The 12091-nt window shown below is 39.5% G+C and overlaps 1 protein-coding gene across 1 annotated transcript; it reads right to left on the bottom strand.

Moving 5' to 3' along the window:
• Positions 1-488: 488 nt before the first annotated feature.
• Positions 489-11504, bottom strand: CUNH3orf85 (chromosome unknown C3orf85 homolog). The gene is made up of 4 exons (XM_087758184.1): positions 11408-11504; positions 4048-4184; positions 3763-3848; positions 489-1918 (listed from the first exon to the last, which is right to left on the bottom strand). The coding sequence occupies exons 1-4, from the start codon at positions 11454-11456 to the stop codon at positions 1840-1842; spliced, it is 351 nt and encodes a 116-aa protein (XP_087614310.1). The 5' UTR covers positions 11457-11504; the 3' UTR covers positions 489-1839.
• Between the last annotated feature and the right edge of the window lie 587 nt (positions 11505-12091).

Raw genomic sequence — 12091 nt, 5'->3', positions numbered from 1 at the left:
GGTGGACTTTGTCATCCACGCTCCAGGGACGCCTGTTGTCTGTTTGCAATCAGCTCCGGAACTAACCCCCATTTTGGTTTAACTTGCCATGCAGGCATGAAAACTGCCGCTAATTCTCAAGCAGATCCCAAACCCCTGCCTTGGCAGCAGCAACAACATCAATTAGAGAGGTAGGGCTGAAAACAGCAGCACTTCAGAAACTGATGTGCAAGTGGCTTGGGCATTGCTGCCTGCAGAGCGACAATATCTCTGGGACCAGCAAGGTGCACAGCTGGAGGAGGTGGATTCTTTGATTTTTACTTTATATCCATTTAAAATAAAAGGCAATGCTTATCTTTACAGTCCTGCTTTTTGCTATAAATTGAAGAGTGTCAGTAACTGTCATGCGTGCACTGTTACTGGGGAAAACAGTGGAAGGTTTAGGATCTGGAGCACTCACTTATCCAAGGTTGAGAAGCACAGGGAAGGGGTACAGAATGGACAGGCCATGACTGTGTTAACTAGTGAGGTTTATTAGTCTACACATCACTTGTCACCCCCTATCTTTGAATGAACTGTTCATAATTAAGTAGTGCAACTGAAGATGTGAAATTCTACATGGCAAATACTGAACTTGCACCTCATTTATCCCTTTCAAGTGTTTAATGAATTTTCAGCCTCAGCTAATGAATAATGGCAATTTCAGGCCCATTGTCCTATGCAGGGAAATTAATAATGGCCTAAGGATAGTTTTGTACCTAGGAGCATGGTAGAGATTGCCAAAATACCAGAATATGCATTTCTTTTTAGAAGATCCAACATTATCTTCGAATTTGTTCCAGTCAGTATACAGCCCATATTCACAAACCCTGAATGCACAACACACAGAACCTGCTCTTTGGGGATAAGAAGTCAGCAAAAATTGCCTGCCTTCACCTACCCTGCCCTTAAGGTTATTATACATTTTGGTTTCCCCAACAGGTCCTCTTTGTCCATGCAGAAATTTTGACCAGTGTTGAAAGATTTTAATTGCTTGCAGTATATCAATAACACATAAAAGAAATGTGGGAACCCAATCCTTTCTTCAAAGATGTCCTGAAATAAGGTAGGTTAATGGATAGGAATGGGGAAACCCAGACTCAAGAACTTGGTGTAAAGAACATTTTGTGATCACCATTTTTATTAGAAAAGGAGCCATAAATATGTCCACCAGCTCCTACTTCCCACAGAGTAAGAAGCAGCAACTCACAGTGGTAGCTGTGGCTTCAGTTGGTTTTGGCATTCAAGACCAAGTACAGAAGTTTAAATGCAGAAAGCAAAGCATGCACAATATGGATGTATACTAGAATACTATAATCATTTGACCCCAGTACTTGAAAAAATGGAAATGCACTTGAAGTACAGAGGTTTACTTTTCTTACTAGCCAAACCTGGAGTAAATGTGCTCTACTACTCTTACCGACTCAAAGTGACTGACTTCTATTTCTTAATTGCCTCTCAAAAATGTAGCTTCAGTAAAATATTGAGAAATAAAAATGTGGTTTTCAGTCACAGAAGCAGGAATGTACATTTAAAAACAACTGTTTAGTCAAAAAAATATTTTACCTGAAAACACGGGTTTTTTTTTAAACCTAATCTGCTAAAAGTTAATGGTTGCCTTGTCTTTAACTTCTTATTCAATTTACCATGACTTACATCTCACTTCTACTTATGAATATAAAAATATGCAGTATTAAGAGAATTAGTGTGTTAATTTTGGTTTTAGACAGTGGGATGAGATAAAGTTATCTTATCAAATATATAATGGCAAATACATAACATGCCATATCCTAACATGGCCAGATAGGAGACGTGTAGGGTTTAATAGCTCATCCTTGTCTGTTGCTGGAGGTGAGTCCCAGACTGCTGTAGCATGTCCATGTAAGATCTGATGTTGTCTCTAGAAAAGATGGAATAAATTGTTTTTAGAAAAATCTTGCAAAATTAATTTAAAGATACTGTTGGCAGCTCCAGTCTTCAGATTTGCAAGCTTTTGCAAATGTTTTCTGATGGAAGTACAGCCCCTGAACCAGGTTCCTGCATATGCTGTATAGACTTGCTTTTCTTGGCCATCTCAGAAATATCGCTAATCATGAACAATAAGGTTGAAAATCATTGTTTTGCTTTATCCATAATGTTTTTTGTAGCTTCTAGCTTGATGTTTTTTCTACTATATGCTTTCATAAAAGCTCTGGATGTTAATTTTTGTCATACTATCATTGGGAAGTTTATTTCAGTCTGGGAGTTAACCAGCCTCTCTCTGAAATCATAAACATGCTTTAGTGGGAGTGCCTATAAATATGTTTCTGTAAACTGGCTTTAATCCTGTCATATGACAATCATAAGGATTATCATTCTGGAGGTATAACTCATCTTGCAGTATGCCTGGCAGCTGTCAGGATCACAGCCTTCAGACACATGTATTGGACAACTAATAATTAGACACAGTTAGGCATTTTTCTATCTGAATAATTTTTCTGGTGGAAAAGACAGGGTGATTTTTTTCTGGAAAACTGAGTAAAGTGTCTTCAGGTAACTTCAGATTTGTCATAAGGCAGAAGTGACTGCTGCTAGCCAAGAAAGCTGCTGCCCATATCAGTATTAGACATTGTGAAACAACATCCTGGTGCTTCCTTCCAGTCGCCCAAGGGCACAGCTGAAGGCTTGGCAGGACGGCAGGGAAATCACGACTTTTAGCTATTCTCTTCTACTTTACTTCTGCTCAGAGTGAGTGAAACTGTCATCACCTTTCAGGTGGAACAGTCCTAGAAAGCTCAATCCGAGACCCTCCAAATTGAATTCTTATACAAAAAATGCTTTTCAAAAGCTGCATTTCAAAATGAAACTTAGTGCTCACTTTCAAAAAGAAAGCTACTTTTAAGTCAATAAAATTCAAAGCATATTCAATTCAAAGTATATTATGAGAAGAAGTCTATCCATTTTCCTATTGGTGGTAACAGACTGATCAGATTGCTATGTCTTAGTAACTATTTTAAGCACTGAAACTTGAAGTTTTATGAGTTTAGTTCTACCCACTCCTGTCCATTTCAAAGGACTGCAGTATCTTCATATGAAAAGTGTTTTGCAGAAATAATGTGTACATTCTGCGTTGTGCCTGTCAAACTGAATCTCTTAGGAATTCTTCCCTAAATTTGACTAAATTATGTCCCAAGAATGTGTACATTTTAGCACAGTCCTAAACAATTTCTCTATGATAATTTGAGACACTTCATTTCATGTACTTGTGTGCCGATCTATTAATGTTGGTTTTACCAACCACTATGTCTCATCTCATTCTCTGTTTTGTTCTACTGCGGTTTTATTCTACACTGAATACAGTTTTGTTACTGAAATAGATGGGGTTTTTTATCTTTTATTTTTCTCCTCAGGAATTGCTTTTTGTCTGCTTTTTAAATTAACTGTGTAGGATATATTGCTGCAGTTTAGCTTCTGTGGACTTTTAAAAAGATATATATTCTTTAAGCTTTTAATGAATTCTTCCAAAGTACACTTAAAAAAGAACTTGCCACAATAAAATGACCACATTTAAATAACTATAAAACTTGGACAGTAAAAACAACTCTTCTTTAATTTTTCAAGACGTCTCTCTTAATCGGGTTTGTTAATGTGTCAAGTTACGCCACAAGGACCCAATTGCCAGCACTCTTATATTGGTCGATTTTACTTAGGTATGCGCATGCATTCTGAGTCTATGAAATGCTCTGTTGAGAAACCCCATCGTACCTGGCAATCGAAGGATCAAAGTCAAAAGAACCCAAGTCCATGTAGTATTGTGCTGTGTCTTTCAAAGCTGTCCATGATTCACTAACCTGAAGTAGATCAAAACAGAAAAGAATATTCTGAGCTTTGATACTGAATAAATACAGCGTGTGACTATGGAGCAACCTTTCTTGCATTGATAATCAGATTTCCTCCCTTGCCCCAAAGAGTAACTGTTATGTGTTAATCCCATGCCTGTACTTGCTTTTTTTTTTTCAATAGCTGCTGAAAGATGATGGAAGAAAATACCTGTTCAGCCACAGTGTATCCCCATGCATTCTGGCTGCTGCTTGGGTCCCAGTAGATCTGAGAATATGGTATCTGGCGTTTCAGTCGTATAAATTGATTTGCTGATTCTTCTGTCAGAAAAGGTGCTCCAAGGACACCTGAAATGGAAGAAATATTTGTAGTATCAGAATAATATTTTAGAATGTGCACTTCAAAAAACATGTTTATACCCAAGGAACATGTCTTTGGACCTGTAGTTTATTTAACAGAAATCAAAGATGGTCCTACCTTAGATCTTCAGAAAGACTTTTTCTTTTTTTTAAGCCTGAAATTAATATAATAGGTGCTGTAATTCATTATTTTGTAGTTGAATACAAAGTAAATAAAGTTACAATCAAATTAAGGCACTAATTTATTTTTAATACAAGATTTTGTGACCGAAAAAAAACTTAGACTGGAATTGCACTAGTCTCAGGTGTGCTGAGAAGCCTAAAGTTTTAAAAAAAAACCCTAAACCTACCCATGAGTTTAACTACGCTTTCTAAACCTCCTGGTTTAGATGTAGTATTTATTCTCATTAGTAGCAGCATAGAAATTGCATGCATGAAAACTACTGTATGAGCAAAAGATATTGCACTTCTAATGTTGTTATCGCATTGCTTTAGACAGCTTTTGAGGTCGCCCCAGATGCAGAAGTACTTCATGCAGATCTTCTTGAAAGAACCATTCTGCCCGAGAAAAAGGGCTGGATTCCTCATTAACTTCATATGAAAGGCCCTGGTACAGGAAACGTCTTTTCTTTTTAGTCTCCAGTGTTTGAGACATAAATTCATTTGGGGCTAAACTGGTCTCAAACAGCATGTCAGTCTGAATCGTACAATTTTTAATGAACTGCTGATTAAGTTGAAACTCGGATACGTCAGCCGAGCTGAGGCCAGTGTCTGTAAACAGCTGTGCTCCAACTTAGCAAAGTGGGTTTAAATGGACACCTGAGGGTGATCTGCACACACTTGGTACAGATGGGCCAAGAACGTGAACCATTGTCTACTGTGTCTTACAGTGGGAGCTCAGCAAGGCAAGCTATTGCCTCACCGACAGCTCTCCAATGCCCTTATTCCTGAATTTCTAGGGGGAAAATCTAAGTGAGAATGTCAAATGTTTGCTTTCAGGCACAATGTTCAGCTAAATCCTGTTCACTTGCTATTGTTGGTAGCTTTGCTGATCATCTGCAATATGATCGCTTTTTAGTTTTTTAAATAGAAGAAAATGTATGCTGAATGCGTATATAGGTAGCAGGTATGTGAGCTAGAGTATTTGCTGCTCCTTTTCACTTTGTTTCTTTACAAAGCCAAAAAATGCTGGAAAAGCTAAGAAAATGCTTGATTATACAGTAATGAATGAAAAAAAGAAGTGAAGGTTGTCATTTTCATTCTTAACAAGGACATGAAATAGTACTTTAGAAAATTTCCTTAGCAAGCAGTGGCAGTCCCAGTAGTTCCTTCCTACTTCAGTTGCTTCAGATTCCAAGTTACTATAATCAGAAACTGGAGACAGAAATTTTGGGGTAGGAAGTTTTCAAGGAATGCCATCTTTAAAAATGTTAACAACTCCGTGGAAAAAACTAAGTTCAGACATTTGGTGTGAAGACTCTTGTGTGAACTGCTCTCTCCCTTAGGGAACTGAGGAATAGCTGTTACTGTACTTCAGAAAACAAGTAAGATTTTGTCCTGGGGAAGAAGAAAATATATTCTTTGCATTTGTCTATTAAGCTGCTACACTCCTGTTCTAGAGCTGCACAAGATAAAACTAAGCTCGTGCCAAATTTCATTATTTCTCTGGCAATTTACTATTATTCAGTAGAAAATCTATGAGCTGTTAACTTCTCTTTAGTGAATTTGGGGTTTTTTTGGTATTAAATATTTTGTAAGCTCATGATTACATTTCTGGACTGAGATAACTGAACTGGGATCAGAAATTGGCTCAGTAACAGGCCTCACTTTTGTTTAAATGTATATAGAGTTAGTAAGGGCCATTAAACATAAAATTTTATCAGCAATATGTGCTCTGGCCTTCCGGCTTTGTGGTAAGCTAGAAAAAAGATCATTAAGCAGCTCTGCATTTTGTGTTTCTTTTCCCCACTGCCAGTGTCTTCAAAAAATGAGCTTGTCGTTCTGCTGGTGGGATGGTGAGGTGCTGTCTTGGCTACTGTGGTGCAGAGTGCTCTGTCTTAAGGGTATTAATTTTAAATTTTTAATGTACACTCTGCTCTGGCTACACCTGTATCCAATGAGAAATGCTATCCCTAACCATACTGAATATTCACTTTGATTAAAGCGCACTTGCCTGCTCCAAGGGGAGGCAGGGGTGTCGGCTCTGCTGTTGGCTTCTTTTGTCACTGTTGACACCTAGTTCTTCTTTTCTAGCTGCTCTCTCAAATCCTTCCACCTACCACCTTTAGCACCTGGGAGCCATCTCTGCAGGGCTTGTCCCTAGCTGCTGGGGCACTCCAAAGATGCATAAGTACCAGAAGAAAATCAGGTAAATGCCTTTATATTCAAGCTAATCCTTCAGGCTTAGCTCAGCCTCTCTTCATCTTACTGTAAGGATCATTATGCATCTCTGAATGGGGCAAACTTCATTCATGTCCAGAAGAACTCTAGTGAGACCATTTCTGATGAAACCAGAAATAGTCCTGTTGGTCTTTCACTAGGACTACACAGACAAGCAGGGTTGCACGGTTTGCTTGTGCTGTGGCAGAGCTCAGAGAAAGCAAGGTCTTAAAGCTCTAATATAGACCTGGGGGCATCAGACCACATGTCTCCATCTGAGCAGCACCTCTGAATACAGTGTATAGTCTTCAGCATATAACCTGTGTCTTGCCTCAATTTAAGTTTCTTAGACTGGCTGTAATTTTTCCCCACCTTTTGAACAGCTTAGTAAAAGATTGTGGAAGAGTTTATTGCTGGGGTAGGTGCTTTATAAACACAGACTATTCCTGAAGGACTGCAGCTCTCCATCTTGCAGGAGACTAGCGCAGAAACCAGGAGAATGGAGTTTCAGGGCACCTGGGTATGAGACTAGGGAGAGTTAGGAGCAGGTGTGTAATGTTAATGAGATGGCTCACAGTGTCTAAAGTTGAGCTGAAAAAAGATGAAGAATTCCAAACTGTAGTGAAACAAAGTTAACTCACTGCAAAGAGCAGTCAGACATATTGTACATTAATGTTTTTATTCAATACTGTTTTCGTCTTTTCTCTAAGATAAATATGTTATTTGAAAAGCACTTTTAGGGATTAATGGCCCAAAGCGAAAATAGGAGGAATGCGTGTGAGAAGGTATTGCAGGGGCTGTATCAGCTGTTACCAGTTAGAGTGTTTCCTTTCATCATCTCTTGAAGATTCACTCAGTGTTCTCATATGAAAAGCAAATTATAGAAAAAATTGGCTGGTTTTAGCAAGCAGATGCTTAGCTTATGTAATTATTGCTTTCAGCAGGTAGTTTTGTCTATCCTGTACACATAAACAGATTGTCCAGAGGGAAAACTATTAGTAATCATTGCTGCTATGGTGCCTTCTGAGCATCTCATTTTGGATTAGTGTGAACTGGTATAAGACTAAACTTGAGAGAGAGGAGACGGTGGTAGGATGTTGTCATCTTTGTCAAAATAGCAAATGTGTACTTAATCCAACATTGACTATAAAAAAAAAACCCAAACTGATTATGAAAAAGGCATATCAAATAGCTTGGAATGTCAAGGTAATAATGAAAAAGTATTACAGCATAGCAAGCAAACTGCACTTAAAATATAAAATCAACCTTCATAGATCTTAAATTATTGTGCATTAAAATCTCTTTATACTAGACTCAAATGGAAGCTTAACTCTATTTCATGAGGACAGATTTCTAGCAAGCAAGATATTTAGCTGGGTGCAACTGCAAAATCTTCCCAGGAAGACATCTTTTTCTACCAGCTGGACGTGCAATGATCCTCTTCGTCACACAGTCAAAAAGGTGAGTATGGGATTAAATTTTGATACCTTTGCCCGCTTAGGCACCCATTTAATTGATATGCTTTTTCTTTTTTAAAAGCTAAGCAGTGCATGTGCTTAGCAGTCTTTGGGGAGAGCAGGCAATCCACCATTTGCATGTCTAACGGTAGAGTTAAATAAGAAGATGAACCTTTAAACTTGCTTTAGTACAGGATGTGCTTCCCCCCTGTCCCAGGGAGCCTTTTTTAGCTAAATAAGCAGTATTGTGTAAGTGAGAAGGAGCAATCTCAAGGCTTGCGACCAAAATTTATCCGTGGTGTGCATCTACCACAGGGAAAAGTGGTTTATGTCTGATTTGCTGTGATATTTAAAAAAAAAAATTGACAATTACTTAGCAACACTTCAGTCACTCTCTGTGCACATTGCCATATAAATGGGAGTTATTTGTTTCTCTCCCTAGTTTCTAAAGACTATTGCAAGTTTCTGACAACCTAAAAACCTATTGCTAAAGTTATTTATGTCAATGGAATTTAAATGTCAAAAGTTGGCAATTGCTCTGGGTCTTTTCCTTTTAGTCTAATAACTCTTCTTATTAGCGGCTTTGGTGATCATCTGGTCAAAATGTCAGCTCACAGGGGTAAGGCTGCTGGTCTTATCAGCACTTTAGGACAGAGCTCGGACAGAAGCTAAACTTGGAGAGAGCTAAACTTCAACCTTGGACACTTTAACCTTGCTGAGGTGGCTGGTGCTGACGTGTTGGGAACTTTGAAAAAGTAAATCAAATGCTGCAGCTCAGATGTGTTTCTTAAGGTTAGAAATGAGCCAGAATGGACACCCCCCACCATGCTTCAGCTATCTAACTTTCTAAATCCAGAAATTATTCACAAAGCCAGACCCCAGGACTCAGCCTGAGAATTCAGAATACCACAGCGCAACAGTGCAAGCACTGTAAGAAACATGTGGAAGCAGCTGGTTTTCTTGTCACTAAAGTATTTCTCTAGGTTATGTGACACTCCATGGAAATCAAGATATGGCTATCTGTCAGTACTTTGCATAAGTGGGTGGATTGTGGCAGGGGTAGACTTTTGGATACTGCAGGCCACCTCTGGGCCACATGTCATCTTTTCTCAGTTGAAAAGTACAATTACATTAAAGGTAAATACCTGCATATTGCATTTTCAAATAGTGAAAAAGTGTGCATATGCACATTGGCTATGTATCCCAAAGTGTTTGGATGGTACCAGGCCTTAAAATTAAATCAGTTAGATTTGCTAATACCTGTCAACAGCAAAACTTAAAGTCACTGATTGTTAAGTGCTTCAACACTGTTCATATCACCCAGTCTTTGAAATTTTGGTCTCATCTGTTTATTTTTAAAGCTTGAAGTACAGTAGTCTCTATTCTTTGACAGTTCTTAATTTTACAGCACAGGACACAATAGCAGTCTGGTTCAAGAAATGAGAGCTCAATCATTAGCAATCATTAGAGCTACAGCATCAGCCTCATTCCCTCATCAGCAAAGGCAGACAACTTACAGACACTTAATGCAGAATTAGCTATTGAACATATTGCTGGTGTGATGCCAGGGGTCAGGAAAGTTGCCAGGTATGGGTAAATAGCAAGGCAATTCGGCGATAATCCTAGGGAAGGAACTACTTCCCCTGCAGCAAAGTATTAAAAAAAGCATTGGTCCTGCTCACAGTGCATCCTGGCGAAATTTCCTTCCTAAATCCATATGTGGCCATCAGTTTAACCTTGAGTGAATGGGCAAGACACCCCAATTAGACATCTGAGAGACTTCAGTAACGATCCCAGTGGCAGGACACCACACTCTGGTACCTCATCCCTTGCTGCTGCACTCTGCAGAGGCTAAAGAAAAGGTCCAGCAAACAGCCCAGAAAGCCTGTTCACAGAGATGTGAAGATGGTTTATTATGGGGAGTGATTTATAGCAGCTGAGTTGAGGATGTGATGAAGAGTCAGGTTCTCATTAGTGAGTCTTACAGCCTCTGTTTTAATTCACTTTAACCTTGATCGTTGCTGAAAGGATTCACAATTAATGAAAAACTGAACTGTTTGTGATCAATGAAACTTTTAAGAGCTCATTAAAAATCAGTAATAAATAGTTCTTCCTGCCTTTTGAAGGAAGGAACCTGGGAAAGAGGGCAAAAAAGGCTGTGAGGAAAGACAGAGGGAGATGAAAGCAAAGATAAGTCTTCCAAAAGGAGGGGCAGCAGGCTGCTGTGCTCCCAGCTTGGCTTCAGGTGAGGTTCAGCAAGACAGACAAGTACCCAGGAACAGTCCAAGCTCAGGTGCACCGCAGATCAGGAAGTGCAAGTAAGGGGAAAGGAAGGTTTTTAGGTGAGCTCTAACTTGCAGAAGAGAGAAAGGCCCTTTCCATCTCCTTCCCTCCCTGCAGAGCCTCACTGCAGCCAAAACTTAGGGTCATATGACAAGGAAGAAAATTTGGCCCATAAGAGAGAGTAGACCGGACTGTGGTCCCAATTCACAAAATACCTTTTTTATTAATTCTCTCTACCTCATTTTGCCTTAGGTCTTCACATCCTGTATTTACTGCATGTGTGTTGGAGCACTCAGATCTGAGAAATGCTTTTAATGCACGCATGTGGATGGATGTGGGCAATCACCTGAGAAGTCAACAGTCACTTACTGCCTGCCTGGTTTGTTCTCATTTAGTGAGGAATAAATTAATTTCACAGCATGTGCGTCACTGATCGTTGACTGTAGCAGTCTGTGCTCCTTTGGGAAGAGCATTCTTTCAGCCCTGCTGATGCTGCAGCCCTGCCCCATCCATTTTCACTCTGGTCCAGGTTTTACAGGGTGAGTCTTGATTTTAGGTTCCCTGGTCGCAAGGTGCTGTGAAGGTTCAATGATCAGACAGCCTGAGAGCTTTAAAAACAATCAGTCTCCTTAAGCAATTCAAATCAGACATCGCAGAAATCGCTTATGAAATAGATCATTTTGGGTCCTTATAAATGCATGTGAAACTGTTTCTTACAGATCTTGAGATCTGAATAATGTTCAGGGAAGATTCCAGAAAAACTGCATTAAGCTCTTTCTACAATTTTAACAGTTCAGGAAATCATCCTGTAAGAATCCCTTTTGGTCAGGAATGCATCCTCGCTCCTTGTACCTGAGGGGTTGAGTAGTAAGAGGTTCAAAAGTAGTCACGAGGAGCAGAATCAAGACTGTATTTCACAGAATTTGCTATTCAGTCTTGTGCTCGCCCACTCTCCCATATGTCCCTGCTGCAGTGATTTCCAGTTAATTCTCTTCCATCAGTGCTGTTCCGGTGGTAACACAGGTTTTTTTGCCAGCTGACTATTTAACAAGCCAGAAGGGAATGACATGAGACAGGGTGCCAGGCACTTACCTGTAAACAGCAGAGCAGACACCAAAATTTGAAACGTTTTCAGAGACATGGCAAATTGTCCAGAAAGTGTTTCCTTTGTAAAGCGGAGGCAGTCATATGGTTTTATACTTTGTTATCTTTAGGTTTATAAATCATTTACCAGATACCTGTAAATCGTTGGTGCAGGCAGAGGGCAGGGTACAGTGCTTAGTTCAGATTTGTCCTATATGCCTCTCTTTGTACACTTTGGACTTTGCAAGCTGAGCCTCTAATGAGCCATAATGGCTCATTATTGTGTGGATATATTAACTTCTCCGTAAGCTTTATAACACAAAATAGCACATTGGGCTTGTTCTGTGCTCGCTGAACAGGCAAGTGTCTGCGAGTCAGTCTTCTGCATGATTGTTTTCCCCTCGTTGTGGTAATGAGCACGTGCGGTTTATAGTCTGTTGTGAATATGAATGGTGGGAAATGGTGTTTGAATCCACCTGCTCTGAGAGCAGTGCCTAAGTATACGGTATATTTTAGATGTATAATGCTTAGGTTGAGGAAAATAAACCTATGACAAAATGACTGAGAAAGCACTAGGGCACTTAAGGAGAGAGGGAATTGGGTTCCTGCCCTGAACCAGGCCACAGGGTTTCTTGTTGCCTTCTGCTGGTGTTGGGACTCTGTAGTGTACAACACTATGAGTTCATGCTGTCT

The sequence above is a fragment of the Nipponia nippon genome, unplaced genomic scaffold (genome assembly GCF_047370975.1).
Source record: "Nipponia nippon isolate SJK-2023a ecotype South Korea unplaced genomic scaffold, ASM4737097v1 scaffold_2, whole genome shotgun sequence".
In the NCBI taxonomy this organism is placed as follows: Eukaryota; Metazoa; Chordata; class Aves; order Pelecaniformes; family Threskiornithidae; genus Nipponia; species Nipponia nippon.
This window is presented reverse-complemented; position numbering and strand designations above follow the sequence as displayed.